Below are 18,173 nucleotides of genomic sequence, written 5' to 3' on the forward strand. Positions count from 1 at the left end.
TGAGTGGGAGGGGGGCCCGAACCGATAAGCGATAACCGATACTTGAAACACGCCGATATTTTAACCCCAAGAATAATGCTGTTGGCTTGGAGATGGGTCCAGAAACCTAAGTCTGTTTTGCTCGTAATTGTATGTAAAATCACATATAATTCACAAATATAATTCAAATAATAAATTCGCACTAAAAAGTGTTTATCCAAGGAGAATCAAACTCGAGATGAGTTTACCATATTTAGGGCGTTCGGGGGGGCCCGGCCCCCCACCCCTTCCATAGTACTATGGATTAATTAGTTGGTCAGAGCCTTACGTGGATCTGCTGGGACTTTGGTATTCCCAGTTACAACTCCTCCCTTTCGCTACATATGCTACTTTCACTTTACACATCAAATAGATTCAAGACACTATCCCCCGATACTTTCACGCCCCTAGCGCTACCTTTTGATCATTCCATTTCATCTAGTTTTACCTTGAATTTACCTTGAAACGCTTCTGCCTCAAGGGGATGTTGCTACCCCGATGGAACTTGAGGCAAGGTCGCCACGGTGTCGCCGCCACCTTTCAGTTTGTTGTTTATAGTCCAGCTGGTCGATAATGGAGTTGGAATTCGCTGGACGTGATGCTGCATAACCTGGGAAATATTAGAAAAAAGGCGAGATATTGACAAATCCTCCTCAGCGCAAGACAGAGAAAATGAATCTTCATTAACGTTCATCCAACCACAACACTCTACACAAAAACAACCCGGTAATAGAACCAAATCCTGGTCCATCACCCCCAGTTTCACTACCAAGCCCCCAAAATACTAATCCCATCAGTATTCCCACAAATACCTCCATACAATCACAAAATTCAATGATACGCAAAGCTCCAACAATAATGAGAACACTAATAATAAACTTCCGCAGCATTACTTACAAACGAATCACCCTTCATCCCACCATTTTGACTTATGATCCTGACATTATCATAGGGACAGAGAAATTGCTCAAACCGGACATTAAGGACAGTGAAGTCTTCCCCACTGACAGTCCCTATTCAATGACTTGGCCATCGAGTTGCAACCCGATGGCCAATTGAGTGGAAACTAATTGGACTAGACTAAAGAAATTTTGCACAAACTATCCTTTATGTGAAGCGGTAGTTAGCTATGGTAATTAGACGAATCGTATATTTGGTTTTAGACCAATTCACTTTGGACCAATATTAGTTAAATCGGTAGTTAGAATAAAGAAATTTTGCACAAACTATCCTTTATGTGAATCGGTAGGTTTTAGACAAATCGTGTTGTTGGACAAATCTTACTATTGTACGAGATGGTATAAGACCAATACGCATTGGACCAATAGGAATAAGACAAAACGTCGTTAGACCAATCATCCGGGACCGCTATGAACAAGCACATACCAAAGAAAACTCTAACGCGAAACAGGCCACCACCCTGGTTTAATACACAATTACAGACCTTACACAGAAACAAAGTAAAAGGATACAAGGCAGTAAAACTGTACAACGATACAAGACACTAAAAAGACTACAGAAACACACAGAAAACATTCCAGAAAGAAATGCGATATGCTGAAACTAGTTACATCGCCACTTTTCTCATAAACAAAACCCGAAGGAATTCTACAGTTTTTTTCAAAGCGCACAGACGAGACTACTACACAACTCCTTGGTTACACATTCACGTGAAAAAACACATGCACTAAACATTCAGCTGCTATCCGTCTTTACACAAGAACATTCAGACCTTCCAGACATACCACCGTTACCGCACCCAACAATTTCTCCCCTAGTTATAAGCGTCCAAGGAATCGAAAAAACTACTATCTGAGGTAGACGCGACTGGACTTGACAATATACCCTGCAGGATACTTAAGGGCAGAATTGGTGTGTTTGCTCCTGTCCTTCATTTTATGTTTTCACTGACAATTCAAACCGGATCTCTTATCCGTGAATGCCTTTTGGCAAGCGTGACACTAATTTTCAAATCCAATGACAGAACCCTCCTATCCAATAATAGGCCTGTGTCGATTACCTTAGTCCCCTGCAAAACTTTAGAACATATTATCCATAGACATATGATGGATCACTTTGATAGGTAACAAGTATTGACTGAAAATCAGCACGGCCTTCGGCCTAAACGCTCGTGCGAGACGCAATTACTAAAGACAACACATGACATATCCCAGTCACTCAACAACCCCATAACTAGACAAGTGGACTCCATAGTTTTGGACTTTGACAAAGCCTACAAAGTCCCTCACAAACGACTATGAGCAAAAATAGGTTAGTGTGGCATACGAGGACCTCTTCTTCGCTGGATTAAGACGTTCTGGACTTATCGTGAACAGCCTGTTGTTCTTGAGGGTAGTCAATCCTTAACTCTTCATGTATCTTCTGAGGTTCCCCAGGGCTGTCTTGGGACCTCTTCTCTTCCTTTCTTACATAAATGATCTCCCACTATCTCTCTGCTCTACTGCTAGATTTATCTCTTTTTCAGTGAAAAAGAGATAAATCACCAAACAAAGAAAATAATGGACGGCTGGCATAAAAACAACAATAATAATCAGAATAAAGAGAAAATCAACATCTATTATGAATCCATTTTTTCGTCAGCTTATAAAGATGATGAACGTATTATGAGACAAATTATAAAAAGAAATATTAAACCAGTCAATCCAGAGAAATTACTCAACCTGGTGATTTATTATAAAACTAGGAAAACTAGCCACTTCCTTATTAGAAACAGCCCCCAACAAGAAAGGACTTTAGAAATCACATGTCATCTATAGGTTCACTTGTACACGAGGGAGCTGTGAAACCCTCCCATCCACCTATATTGGTATGACGACAATGAGGTTATCCCGTCGCCTCTCATACCACCTGACATCTGGAGCCCCTAAAGATCACTTCAGAGAAGCCCATGGCATAACACTAGGAAGAGAGACCCTAGAGAAAAACACTGAAATCTTGGATTTATGTACTGACGATAGACGCCTCCCAATTTTAGAAGCATTGTATCTTAAAGAGTTAAGCCCAAATCTAAATATACAAGCAGACGACCTTAGAGCCCTTCCAAGCATGAGACAAACCGTTGGAAATACAAACATGAGACATAACACCACAAACGCCACAATGAGACAAAATGTCACTAGTGCAAATACGAGACAATACCACTAGTGCAAATATGAGACAAAATACCACTAGTGCAAATACGAGACAAAACGCCACTAGTGCAAATACGAGACAAAACGCTATAACCACAAGCATGCCACATTCCGCCACAACATGAACCCGGAGGCCCTCCAATGCACGTGACATTTCGTCACTGCCCTAAATACCAGGTGACCTCCCCCAAAGTGATTAGCAAGTAAGAAACTTTAGTATAAAACTTAGAACTTTAACTAGACTCATCGGATTAATTCTTATCCTGATAAGAAAGAACATCTCAATACTGAAAAAGGGTCTTGAATCCGAAATCGCAATCTAGCTAATATGACTACATACAGCCAAGTCATAAATTTCCTTTCTAAGGATCTTATTTATCTACTTATTTAATTTTTTCAGAGCATTTGGAGTTCTATGTACTGTTGCAATACAGGATTTTGCCCTGAGCGCAGGTGTGCTAGTATTATTCTTACTTGTCGTTGGAGTTAAACGTAATTTTCTTTTCTATTTAAAAAGAAAAAAGAATGGGACGTGAAATACTAATTCATGGTTTCCTACACCTGTTTCGTGGTTACAAACAGCTGCTGTCTGCATGTGCCTGGGGTATCGCTGGAGGCTGACCTGTGGCGTCTTCGTCGTCGTGTACTGGTACTTGTTCCTTCTGGACAAGTCCTACTGGAATAACCACTCGTATCTCTATGGCCTCATCGCCTCCCTACTCCTCGTCGCCGATTCACACACTTGCTAGTGAGTGTATCCAAACTTCTTTTACTCGTTATTAACCAACTCAAAGCGTAACGAAATCGTTAATTGGGGATTAATGTGTATATGGTGGGTGTACGCTTTGACCAACTCCCACTTTGTGTGTGTATGTGTGTGTGGTATTATGTATGTATGTATGTATATTTGGATTATGTATGTGTGGATATATGTATATGTGGATGTTTGTATGGATGTATATATTGTATGTATGCATGCATGTATGTACGTTTGTATGTATGTATGTTTTTATGTATGTATGTATGTATGTGTTGATGTATGTGTGGATGTATGTATGTATCTATGTATGCATTATTGTATGCATGATTGTATGTATGTCTATCTGTATGTATGTATGTATGTATGCATACATGTATGTATATATGTATGTATGTTTTAGATACTTGGGTGCGAATGTGGCGGGAAGGGAGAAGTGGAGGTGAACGTAGAATGTAGATTGAGAGAAGCAAGTAAATGCCTTGGGGGATTAAAAAATGTAATGAGAAATAGACATTTGGGAATGGATGCTAAGAGGAATGAATGAATAATTGGGATTTATCTGGCGTCGCAACATCAATGTTCATTGACGCCGTGGATGCTAAGAGGAAATTGTATGAAGGAGCGATTGTGCCGATAGCATTGTATGTGGCAGAAACATGGAACCTAAGAGAGGAAGAGAGGAGGAGTTTGAATGTGTTTGAGATGAGGTGCCTGAGAAGTATGATAGGGGTTACTAGGCTGGATAGAGTGAGAAATGAGGGGGTGAGGAGGATAACGGGGGTGGAAAGGGAGCTGGGAGATAGGGTTGATGAAAGAGTATTGCGATGATTTGGACACATGGAAAGAATGAGTGAAAAAAGATTAGTAAAAGAGGTGTGGAAGGTAAAGGTGGAAGGAGAGAACATGACCGGGCGACCTAGAATGAGATGGATGGATGGGGTAAAGGGGGCATTGGGAAAGAAGGGAATGTCTGTTGAGGAAGGACGAGAGAGGACAGAAGATAGGGGTGAATGGAGAATGGTTGTATATGTATGATCCTGTGATCCATGAAAGGGAGTGGGTGGGGGAAGGGGGTGAAGAAGTATGCGAGAAAAATTAATTGAGGCAGCCCGAAGGGGTTTCTCCCCGTCTTCTCCTTTTCTGCTTCTGACACTGCTTCTGACCCAGGGCAGTAGGCGAGATTCTGGGATGACCCGTCATCCAGGATAAGAGGGAGGGAAAGGGGTGGATGGGAGTGGAGTATGTTGGGATGGAATGGGTGGGAGTGGTTTCTATGCCTTTGTTTTTACGGCTACCTCCCTTGTAAAAGGGAAAAAGCCTTTAAGATATGTTGTATTTATGTATGTATGTATGCGTGTATGTACAGTAATGGGTAAAAATTTGGGCCGTGGGACCTAAGGTGGAACAAACTCATATCCAAATATGAATGATATTGTTAGAGGTGTTTGAATGTTGCCATAAGTTTTAGCCTCCTCGGGGGCGGACTGGCCATTAGGGCATTTGGGTAATGCCCAGTGGGCCAGTTCTTTTGTGCACAAGTGGGCGGCCGGTACTAGGGCCAGCTCCGCTTGGGAAAAAGTTTTATCTGGTTGGGTCTGAGTGAAAAATGCCTCGGCCGTTTTAACATCCCAGTCCGCCCCTGAGTCCCCTGCATGACATCTCGACATCTGCTTCTCGTCGCCGGTAACTGACACTCAGTCTCAGTGCTTGCTTGATAGTGATAGGTCGTGTGAGTGGGTGCTCCCGACTCCGCCATTATTTCCCTATAGTTTTTTTTTTCTTTTCTTTTCTTGTCTTGTCAGTAGTTATACCATATATGGGCAAGGTGAAGCAGTTATCGATTAGAAGCTACTGCTTCACCTTGTCCATATATGGTAAGGCTGCAAACACGATAAGTGGATAAAAAAGTAAATAATGGCGGAATGTAGAACAAACGGTGCCAGAACCTATCACTAACTCAGGCAAGCAAGCGCCAAGTGTGAGTAAATTGCCGCCGTCGAGAAGCAGAGGGATGCCGTGACGTCATGCAGCCCGCCCAAAGTTATGGCAAAATTTAAACACCCTCAATTTATATATATATATATATATATATATATATATATATATATATATATGTATATATGTATACATATATATATATATATATATATATATATATATATATATATATATATCTATATATATATATATATATATATTTGTTCCATCCTGGGTCCCCTGATACAAACTTTTATCAAGTAGTGTATGTATGTATGGACATGCATTTACAGTATATATATATGTATATATATATATATATATATATATATATATATATATATATATATATATATATATATATATATATAATTTTTTTTTAAGCTCCCTAGATGGTCTAAGAGACTCGGAGGCGACTCGTCCTGGAGTCTTCCCTGTCTCTGAAAGGCGAATCCCCTTGTGGCAGTACACTTTGGTCAGGACACAAATCTTTCTACTCTACTTCTTCGCCGGAGTAAAGAAACTGGATGTTGATTGGCTGTCTGGGTACTCTATGAGGACGCTTGCGCGTCATTGGGTTTTCCATCCCTTTAAGTAAGTTGACGCCAAATTATTAATATTATCATTATAGTCATCATTATTATCATCATCAGAATCGTTATTGTTATTAAACCATCGTCATCATTGTCACGACCCACCTATGGGCCAGGCTTGTCGTTAAAAGATAGATAAAATAAGATAAAAAAAAAAGTTAAGGCCGTGCGCAGCTCGCACGAGTGACAGATAGTTCAGGCAGGATAATTAAACTCCTCGTTAAAATTAATTATTAATCACTATAGTAAAATAGGCACAAACAACATAAATGGACATAGAATAAGAAAAATTTAGCTGTGCATGTCAAGCATCAAAATCTAAATGTTTGTGTGTTATATGGATCATAAATGGGTATTTACACAGTTACCAGGTGGAGTAGCTAGTTGTGCGTTTGTATGCAGCACATAAGAAGAGGTGGGCGAAATGAAGTTTTGATTATAGTGTAGAAGAGTCATGATTCTAGTTCCTAGAAGTCGCACCAACGGAAAGTCGTCTGGTCCGATCTTCAAGTCTCGGGAACAAATGACTTGTTTGAGGAGAGACTGATGCACAATAACTTCTGGTAGGGAAATCTTCTGGTAGTTGGGAAACGCGTAGATGATAGGTCGATGTCTCGTAGAGGAGAAATAACAGAGAAAGAAAGTGTGTAGAGTCGTACTTAGCTTTAGTCTAGCAACAGTCTGGAAGAAGTCCGAAACAATTCGAAAAAAACTAAGGTTTGCTCTTCGCGTGGAGATTGCCAGTTCACGGGTTCGGCACTTGAAGATTGCATAGTGCAATAGTAGACATCCAAAGGACTTGTTTAGTTGAGCTGTCGTATTCGACAAATGCAGAATTTTTTTTATGTAGAATCAGATGAACCGTGGGCCTCTGCTTCTTTTCTTGTCTTCTCAGCTTTCTCTTGTATCTTTGCTGTCTCTTTCTGTTTGGCTCGCGCTCTGGTTCTCTGTAGTCGTTCTCTGCTCGGCCTTAAATAGCCCGAGAATTGGTGATCACGTTTCCTGTATGTCGAAACGTACTTAAAAGTAGGTAGTTCAGCTATTTCTAACCAATGGAAAACAAGAACATGTTTTTGCGCCAAATTATGTAACGTTTTTTGAGCTTGGCGTCATCTGACAGAACGTATTCGAGGCGCGCCCCAACAGACGGGTATTGCGCAATGGTTTACTTTATTACATATTATGAAATATATACAAGAAATGTCACAAGAATGAATGAAATAGTCCGGCGGGAATCGGAATAACAAGGAAAAATGACAGTATAGAAGGGGTCAATTAAAATGAGCTATGAGTGATGTTTAGTTAAGCTTTTCTCAGTTTGGAAATAATAGCTCTTTTCTTTTCAATCGATCCTAACACTATAAGCGTTAATGATTTTTTTCTCCAGTAGATTAATATCTGACTCAACGATTCGCCAGGTGTCATAAAAAAATAAAACCCGCCATTTGAGTAAAGTTTATCAAGGGTTCATATGACCTTTAGACATGATTAATTAATGCAATAAGAAAAAGTCTTAGTGTAATACGTGTGCTGTCATAGTATCTTGAGTTTTTACATGCATTGGTGACTGCCACTTGCCCTGGTTATCTAATCACACAGGGCAAAGGTGATGGTTTAGGCAACAGGTAAACTCATTTTAGAGTTCAGAATTACGTGAAATGTGATATCTTATTCATATTTCATGTTAATGATTGTAATATAGAAACAAAAATGCCAAGCATAGATACAAACCAACTTGCTCATTTATATTCATCTGCATGTACATGCACGCATACACACATGCAAGTATACAAAATGCATACATAAAATGCTTTCATTCAAAAACAAAATGTGCATGGGCACATGTATCTTGTGTAAACTTACTTTTCCATTCACAGGTACTTCTTATCTGAGGAGAACATTGATCTCTGGGTCATTCACGCCGGGGGATGCCTCTTTGACCTCAGCATTGGGTTCCTCCTCCTCTTTGATTCCACCAGGAAGATGGCTCTTGTATTGTCTTCGGCCTTCCACCTCATGAATTCTCAGATCTTTGCCATTGGTGAGTCAGTAGGTGTTGATCAGGAATATGGAAACTAATCACTTGTGATGTTTATGATAATATAATGATTGCTGCCTCAATATTACCCAAATTACTCCACTTACTGGAAACCCACAGCCCTACAGTAGCCAGCAGGGATCCTGAGACCCTTCTATAGACCTTTCTGGGGGGAAAAATGGATTGTTGTCTGTACAATATAGGAGTGAATCTTATTTCTGTTACTGGTTAGTTGGTGGATAAAACCAGTCACTGGCTGTCAGCTCTACTTGTGTGAAAATTGTCAAAATTGATCAAGAAAGAATGCAACAAAATAAGCCATCATGGAGCAAGGGGTAGTATTTCTAATTCAAACACGGAAGATCTGAATTTAACTCCCAAAAAGTGCTTGACAGTTGCTCAAGTTGGGTTTTTATGGTTTCCCAACCCAGCTGTAACACTGGACATTAAAGGAACAATATAGCATTGTCATTTTCAATGCTAGCATCAATATGATTGAACTGATTATTCTGGTTTTAGTTTCTATTCACAAACACATCAATTCCAACTTGTTCAACACTTCACTTGTACTTTGCACCATCCAACTTTAACAAACTGGATTAAGCCACTATGGTGAGGGACAGAGGTATCCCAAGGGATATACTGGCAGGCCTGCATTGACGCTGAACACTTCCATTTTCATGTAACAGCAAGAGTTTCTCATTCCTGTACTTCCTTTGATCCCCTCGGGATTAGGACAGACTGAAGCATGGTCCTACTTATATGTGGTAATATCTCCCAAGGTCTACAGCATTTGGCTGTAAAAACCAAAGGACCAAATTACCTCTCCTATATTATTGAAGTCTCCTAGATAACCTGGTTCTGAGAGTAATGAGTATGATTGCCCCAAGTAATAGTTACAGAGCTGGTTTGCTAGGTACGCCCTGTTCCAAGTTTACCAATTTTAGTGGTATCAAGGGCAGGGGCTGAGACCTGGGAATCCGACCAAGGGCCTTTGGGGCAGAATTTATCATCTCTGCCCCAGCAGCAGCAAAAACAAAAACGACAACAACATTATCACTACCACCACTAGGCCCAAATTCTTGACTGAATTTTTATGTGCGTGTGGCTGGTGATTGTTGCTGATTTTCAAGAGGTTGATGGGTTGCTATGAAGGTAACTGTGAAGTTGCAAATTAAATATCCCTTTCACTGCAGAGAGAGTTTCTCTCAGTTGAATAGTTACCTCACAATAGCTAAAATGAATATTAAAGTTGTAAAACCCAACAAGAGAATTAATTGATCAGTCAGTCAATCCATTGTCCAAGGTCTTTCTTACATGAGATTCAAAGCTCTCAGGTAACTAGCAACAGCCTCTAGGCGGGTCCATAGGTCACTCAGGGAAGAAATACTGTGTTGTTGACAAGGAAGGTTAGTATGGGGCAATATAGGATGAGGTAAGCAGTGTATTTTTTCTTGTATGATGTGTGATCTAAGGCAATTTGGTTCTGTGGCCAGGCCTATTCTGTTGTGATACTGTCTTAGAGCTGGATAGCGTCTTGAATGTAAGTGTGCCTGTGTGATTTTTACTTCTCTTGAGAGGGAATTTTTCTGTGGGTTGATGTATAAGTATTGAGTTTGATTACCTGTCATGAAGAGTTTGTTTCGTGATGTGGATGCGATTTTTTTATGAATTTTGTGGTACAGAACGTATGTGGTTGTATATGTTTGAGCATAAACTGAGATAGGTCCAAAATGTGTTTAAGCCTTTTTGCTGTGAGGGGAATTTTTCTTGACTGAATGTAATTATCTCGTGACATCTAGGAGAAATTTAACGCTCATAAAACATGGCAAAAGTATCTAGCAATTAACTTGGATCGTTCTACACATTTGTATAATTTTTTCTTCTTGTGACAGGGATGTTCCCTTGGGTTTGTTTGGCTACTCTACCTATTTTTTGTTCAATGTCATGGCCGAGACCCCTGATAAGAAAGACCAAGACTATCATTTGGAGGGAAAGAAGTGTCACTCGAGAAGATGAGGATAATAAACCACTTCATCCAAGTAACAGAAACATTAGTGACTTAGGTAAGAGGTTAGAAAAGTTACAAAATTCACATTATTTGTATAGTATAATAATTAGTTTAATTGATAGTATATTTACCTTCCTCCAAAGATCGAACAATGATCAGAATGTATCAGTCATCAGGTGTCAATTGTGCTTTTTAAATCAAGTGAAAATTATACCCTTCACCAATAGGGAGAGTGCCACAGAGATGAATAAATTGGACTTACAGCAACCATGCTAAAGAAAAAGTGCACAGCAAAGACCCCTCCTCCCATGCACCCACCGCCGACCGCTCCGGCATGACGGGGTTTCCATCACCCCCTCCCTCCTTCCCCGCTGCCTCTGACGTCAGTGGTGCCATACCTACCATTGTCACACACACAACCCCCCTTCGGTGGCATCAGTGCTACTGCAGGAACAGAGGCCAAGCCCTCCCATTCTCCACTAGGCTCCTCCTACCATGACAAAGGAGGGTATGAGGGAATTCATGAACCACCATGGTTGCTGACATGATAAAGTCTATAGGGGTGACCAACTCTGCCACGACAATGTTCATGATGAAGGTTGTACAAGACTTATATGACCATCTGACACTCCCGGTGGCCCCAAGGACACTGACCTCCCCCCCCCCGCCATCAAACCCCCACCCCCTCACGGTCTACAGCGGGGGAAAAAAAACGCAGCCACCAGCCCGAAGTTCAAGCTCACGGTCGTGGAAGGTGGCACCCCCCCCCCTCCACCCTATCCACAACATGAAGACTGCTTAAGTCCCACCCCCAAGCAGACATTCTTCCCATCAAGTCTGCCTCCGTGTCTTCAGACGACAACTCCCAAATGTCAGACAACTACTAACTAACGTTGTCTCCGTGCAGCAGTGAGGAGGAGGCAACAATGGAATAGATAGGCTTTTCCTAAAAAAAAAAAAAAAAAAAAAAAAAAAAAAAAAAAAAAAAAATACATATATATATACACTTCCCCCCTCCCTCTATGGCACCCCCTCACCAGCCCCACCCCCAGCCCCTCCTCCCCCTCCCACCCTACCCTTCCTCCCCGCTCCCCACAAAACCCACCCTACTCCTCTTCCTCCCCACTCCCCACAAAACCCACCCTACTCCTGCTCCTCTTCCTCCCCCTTCCCACCTTACTCCTTCTCCTCCACCCCCTCCGCCTTCCACCCTACTCCGCCTCCAATACCACCTTACTCCTCTCCCCTCCCACCCTACTTTTACTCTTCCTTCTACTCCTCCACCTCCCATCCTACGGCCTCTCCTCACCCTCCCACTCTACGCCTCCTCTTCCCCCTCCCACCCTTTTTTTCTTCCTACTCCACCCTCCCACCCTACGCCTCCTCCTCCTCCCCCTAGCATCTTACTCCTACTCTTCCCCCTTCTCCCTCCCACTCTACTCATTCCCCCTCCCACACTGCTCTTCCTCTCCTTCCCACTCTACTCTTCCTCCCCCCCATCCTACTCATCCTCCTCCTTCCCAGTCCTGGCAAGAACTAAAGCTCCTGCTATGGAATGTCAATGGCCTTTATTGGCAAAATCCATGTCCTACAGACTGCCTTGGCCACATGGGATGTAGATGTAGCCCTCTTGCAAGCGACCAATTAGCTGGTAAACTGGCCACTCCGAGTCAATGTATACCAGATATACTATAAAACTCAGAGCAGGGGGTCACTAGGAATCTCTATATTAGTTCGGACGTCAGTTCCAAGTGAACCCGTACACGCTGCCAGAATCACCCTTGCCGGAGGAAATATCCTCTTGTACAACACATACCGCCCAAAAGACGGAGAACTGGCACCTGGGAAGATGCTCTCCCTAGCCGGCAATAAACCAACATTCATTTGCAGAGACCATGATACGCATCACCCCATCTTCTGCTCCCTCCAATGACCCAATGCTACTGAGCACACCCTAGCAACGCTGCTAGTGAGAATACCTGAGGTCACCCTATTGAACTCAGAGGAGAGGGTCCCTGGACCTCTCCGTCTTCTCCACGAACATGGCTCATCATGCTCACTGGATGGAAGACCCACAGCTCACTAGTGACCATTCTGCTCTCGTCACAACTTTAGCCATGACCCTCCTTCCCCCTCTCCCACCCTCACCTCGATGCTGGAATAAAGGGAAGACCAACTGGGGCTTTTTTCAGGAGGAACTAGACCGCTGGCACCAGTCCTACATCCCACCACAAGACATAGACGACCTGTATCGAGACTTCGTCGTCGCCGTCCAGGCCCCTGCCGAACGAGCTGTCCCCAGAATGAAGCCAGGCTTCGATGAGCATGCTGACAGGTGGTATTATAACGACTACAGGAACAAAATCACTAAGTCAACGTTTTTTCATAGATTTCTACAACGCCATCCATCGATGCACAGGCTCCCTTACGCTCTGCCATCAGGCGTGTACGGGCGATTACCTACATGGTCCGGGGAGAAAAGTGGCCGGAATGGTATACCACATTCTCTGCCCAAACCACCACTAGCAACCTCTGGAAGAAATGGCAACTGGCAACAGGTGCAGTCTCCCTCCCCCCATCTCACCCGCAGCCCAAACAATAGGCGGAGCTGTTGGTGCAACAATTTCTGGACCACTCCTCCTCTGTCCAACTCCCTCTCCCAGTCAGGCAGAAGCTCTACCTCCTCCGACAGGGTAGAGAGAAAATGGTTCACACTACCATGACCACGGCTGCCCTGAAGGACTGTCCTTTTACATTCAAGGAACTTCGACGGGCTTGCAGGATGAGCAAGGATACTGTTCCGGGTAGTGATGGGATACCTTACTCCTTCTTGAGGTAACTGGGGTCAGATGGGGAGTTGGCAACACTGGCACTCATCATTGCCTCCTGGGAGGCGGGGTGACTCCCTACGGAATGGAAAAAGGTGGACGTGGTACCAATTTCCAGACCCAGGGACCCACACAGCTCTATATCCCTCATGTTCTGTATTGGCAAGACCACTGAGCCAATGGTACTCAGTTGCTGCAACTGACTATGGTAATTCTTTGATTGCTCGATAGTCACCCTGCCATTATGATGTTTCTGGGTCTAGAATTGCTCGATAGTCAGCCTACCAGTGATGTTTTTGGGTCTAGAAAAAAAATCGAGCTGGTAAGTGCTTCTGCCACTCTTGCATCCTTGTCTACTAAGAGGGTCCAACGCAGACTTCTGACTGGGTTGCAGACTACCCCCACAGACAAGGTAGTTAGAGTGCACTTCCAGGGACACCTTTCCTCATGCCACAGGATGGAAAATGGGAGCCCGCAGAGGGGCATCCTTAGTCCATCCCTCTTCAACATGCCCCTGGAGAACCTGGCTCTCCTTGATCTAGGGGAAGATGTTTGTCTCCTCTGTCATGTGGATGATCTCGCATTAGTGGTTACTGGGGGCTGTTGTCTCCTTCGCGGGGCTTAGTGGGCACTCAATTGCCTGTTCCAGGAACCTGAACAGCTGGGACTGAAGATCTCCATGGCCAAGACCAGAACAATGAGTCTGAGGATGCGTAAGCAACGCACCCATCTCACTGTTCAGGGCAACATCCTCCCCTGGGTGCTCACCTATCAATACTTGGCCCAGGCTCTCCTTCACTCCGGAGGTCAGATACTTCTGTGAAACCACGAAAACGAGATTAAATCTCCTCGGAGCCATGACGAGACCTTGGCTAGGTGCCGGCACAAGGTCATCCAGGCATACTATATTCAAGCGGTACGTTTGGTGGTGAACTATGCCGCTGTGTATCTCACCTCCCTACGACTCAACTCACGGGATAAGCTTGAGGTCCTCTAAAACCAGGCTCTCTGCACTATCATTGTGGTCCTTCCATGGACCAGTGTGGTGAATCTTAGACGGGAGGCAGGAATTACCTCCCTTCATCTATGGGCAGAGAGGTTTTCTTCCTCTCTTCTTGTCCAACTTTTGACCGGCCCAAGGGAGAGTGAAGTGAAGACCTCCCTCTGAGTACCCTAGACGTCGAGGGAGACCCCACTTGTCATTCCTGGGGGGCCCATGGGGTGAATGAGATCTACGCCTTTGAACTCCAGGAATTGGTTCGGAGATGTGTTTTAGACGGACCTCATCCAGATTATGCGCCCCCTCCCCCGTGGCGATCTCCCTGTGCCAGCTTCCAACTTAGTCCCTCTCAAAGGAAAGAAGGTCAACTGCAATCCAGTACAGTTGTGACCCATGGTCCTTAAAGCCATAAGGTCCATCACCCTCCCTCCCTTTATCCCCGGTGAGCTTGTCATTATACATGGATGGCTCTGTGTACCCTCTCAAGTGAGGGTGTGACGCAGCTTTTACAACTGCCGATGGGGTGACTGCGCTATGGAGAGTGACGGAAGCTCTACTCTTCAGATGGAACTTCTGCCGTCTCCAAGGCTCTGGACCATGCTCTCTCTGCTGGAAGAGTATGATCGAGGAAGACAATGGATGATTTCTACTTAACGACATCAATACAGCACTCGATGCACCTTTTGGATCAGCATGATAGGTCTACAACATTTCACTGGATCCCCAGTCACATCGGGATTCCAGGGGACACTATTGCGGATGATGGGCAGCAATGAGATTCAGCAAAATCACACTGTCCCTAGCACCCATGATCACACATATCAAAGGTGTTGCCATCAAGAAGGCCAGATAAAGGGCCTAGGCCAATCACAGCAGCAAATTTCATAGTTCAGAATCAGTGCTTTTTACTGTCTTGTCACTAGGTATGAGGCAGTCCACCTGCCTCTGGGTAGAAGGGCAGAGTCTACCGTCCACAAGATCCTCTTAGGATATCGCTGTGGGTGGCAAGTGGTACACGCAGGAAGAGACAATCCCAAACCTGTGGGGCTGAGGTGCAACAGCTCCTCCATCACTACCTGCTAGGACTCAGCCCACCACTCACTGAGGCAGGGATGACGCAGCACCTCACCATCTCCCGTTTCGAGGCAACCCTCAGCATCTTGGGGGCACACCCTCCCTCTGGTGCTGCCTGTATTTGAGGGGCGTCCTCCCTCCCTGATCTCGGGGTGTCGCCACTAATGAATGCGGCATTGCATGGACAACAATCCCTGTATATGAACTGTTCCAGGCCATAAGCAAAGTTAAGGTCCAAGCAGATACTAGCCCCGCAAACCAAGCGCAAACGAAGAAGAAGAAGAAGAAGAAGAAGAAGAAGAAGAAGAAGAAGAAGAAGAAGAAGAAGAAGAAGAAGAAGAAGAAGAAGAAGAAGAAGAAGAAGAAGAAGAAGAAGAAGAAGAAGAAGAAGAGAAGAAGAAGAAGAAGAAGAAGAAGAAGAAGAAGAAGAAGAAGAAGAAGAAGAAGAAGAAGAAGAAGAAGAAGAAGAAGAAGAAGAAGAAGAAGAAGAAGAAGAAGAAGAAGAAGAAGAAAAAAGGCACCCAGTATGGACAGGGTCTGTCAGGATAGGCAATAACCTTTCTGTTACTAAGAGAATTGTGGAGATGGTTAAAATAGCCTTGTGGCAGCCAGACTAAAGGTACAAGTACCACCTACCATGGAGAGGGTTAATTGAGGACAACTATAACCTCTTTACTATATAGAGATGAATATTCCTGGTATCTCCCAAAATAAGGAAAAAGTTTCACATGGTACAGAAAGGGTAATTGAATGGTGTATTTATAGATAATCATATTTCTTTGTGACTACTACATCCTGATCATTGTTGCGTAATCTTTCTGGACAACTGAACAACATGCATTTTTATCTCTCTCTCTCTTTTGTAATATAAAGGAAAGGAATTACACTCATGTAGTTCTATCTTTTTTCTCCAACTATCATAGCTTATTTTGAATTCACTTATGTTCTTAGCTTAAGTTATATATTCTTAGTTACTATATTTGATGCATCTGTGTGGTGGGAATGTGTGTGAAATATAAACTTACTCTTCTTATGGGAAGGTTACTATTATTACTATTATTTCTAAAGGCATCATCTCATTCTACCACACTGGAAAGAACAAAATGTCATCCTTTAGACTGATGGCCTTTATCAATTTGTTTCTATAACCTTATGATGCTTTACTATCCCATACCAAGAGATTTCTGTCAGTGTTATTGACAGTTGACATTCCATGTTTGTATGTTACTTCTTGTTTTGCAAGTTGTCATACAAATATACATTTTGAAATCATCTTACACAATTACTTTTGTTCAGGAGTTGAAAGGCAGCCAACCATAAAGCAGTATCTTACAACCTTCCTAGTGATACTATACATCTCAGTCCAAGTGGTCCTACCCTTCTCACATTCCATCACAAAGGTAGTACTCTCAGTGGTGTGTACAGGGCTGGATGGGGATCTTGAAAATGATATATGCACCCAACTGTCTTTCTGTAGTAAGATATATATTTGCTGTACTTGCCTACATTCGAGCTCCCTGGTAGCTCAGAGGGTAGCAGTCACTTCTTGTGCAAGTGACCCAAATCCAATTCGGAAGTCCAAATATCCGATTATCTGGGCGTGATTTGAATATATGTATATATATATATATATATATATATATTTATATATATATATATATGTATATATATATATATATATATATATATATATATATATATAAACATATATACACACACACACACACGTCGTTCGGAGTGGCAGCGAGGTCTGGACTCCGGTGATAACTCCAAATTTCGAGGATCACAATGACAAGGAAGTACCTGTGTTATATTAATAGGGAAGGGGAAAGCTCGTGGTGTAGTGGGAAGGTGAAGAAAAAGGAGAAGGGGAGGGATTACTGAGGAAAATGGAAGGAAATGAGGAAGGGGAAGATAGGACCCAGGACCTCAGACGGTATATAAACAAGAGACCGCCTGACGATAGTGGTGAAGTCGATGTGATTAGTAAAAATGTAAAAAATAGAAATATAGATAAGAGCAGCGCAATGGAAGGTGAAGATAACTATTTCCATGGATTTAATGAGGGAGGATATGACAACCTCCCCCGACTAGTAAATCTAGAGGAGAAACTAAAAGAAATGAATGAAAATTTGGAAGCTAAGTTTAAACAAATAAAGTTAATTACTCAAAGAGTTGATAAGCTGGAAGCACTAAAGAAGGAGAATCAAAACCTAATTAAAGAGATAGTAGAATTATAAAAGACAGTTAAGAGAAGTAAAGAATGAGGAATAGAAGAGGAGTAATAAAGAGAATAAAGAGTCCATAGCAAAACAGGTAAGTGGTTGGAAAAAGGTACAAGACAACAACAAAATGGAATTTAGAGGGATAATGGAACAGCAGACAAGAACAAACTAAGGATAGTTATTAAAGTGATGAGGGAGAAGGAGAGTATAGTAAGAGACTTAGCGGATAAAAATAAATGTATAATTATATTAGGAATGGAAGAGAAGTATAATCTAAATAGGACTACAAGAATAAAGGAGGAAAAGAACAAAGTAAATAGGATAATAGAAGTAGTTCAAGAAGATGGACCAGAAATAAGGAAGCAAATAGAAGAAATATAAAGACTCGGGAAATACAATAAAGATAAGACCAGAATAATTAAAGTTAAATTCAGGTCACAATCAACAGCACAGAATATCTTAGCAAAAATAGGGAAACTAGCAGACAGTGAACAATA

General features: G+C 42.7%; 1 protein-coding gene across 1 annotated transcript in view; it reads left to right on the forward strand.

Moving 5' to 3' along the window:
* The window catches only part of LOC143019982 (vitamin K-dependent gamma-carboxylase-like), a 36,908-nt gene that overhangs the window by 5,321 nt on the left and 13,414 nt on the right, over positions 1-18,173 (forward strand). The window contains exons 2-6 of the mRNA XM_076176058.1: positions 3,753-3,918; positions 6,292-6,501; positions 8,378-8,541; positions 10,434-10,604; positions 16,748-16,851. Of these exons, the coding sequence (XP_076032173.1) occupies positions 3,753-3,918; positions 6,292-6,501; positions 8,378-8,541; positions 10,434-10,604; positions 16,748-16,851 (815 nt within the window). The remainder of the gene's footprint in view (positions 1-3,752; positions 3,919-6,291; positions 6,502-8,377; positions 8,542-10,433; positions 10,605-16,747; positions 16,852-18,173) is intronic.

Source organism: Oratosquilla oratoria, chromosome 38 (genome assembly GCF_046742065.1).
Source record: "Oratosquilla oratoria isolate Oo_2021 chromosome 38, ASM4674206v1, whole genome shotgun sequence".
Lineage (NCBI taxonomy): Eukaryota > Metazoa > Arthropoda > Malacostraca > Stomatopoda > Squillidae > Oratosquilla > Oratosquilla oratoria.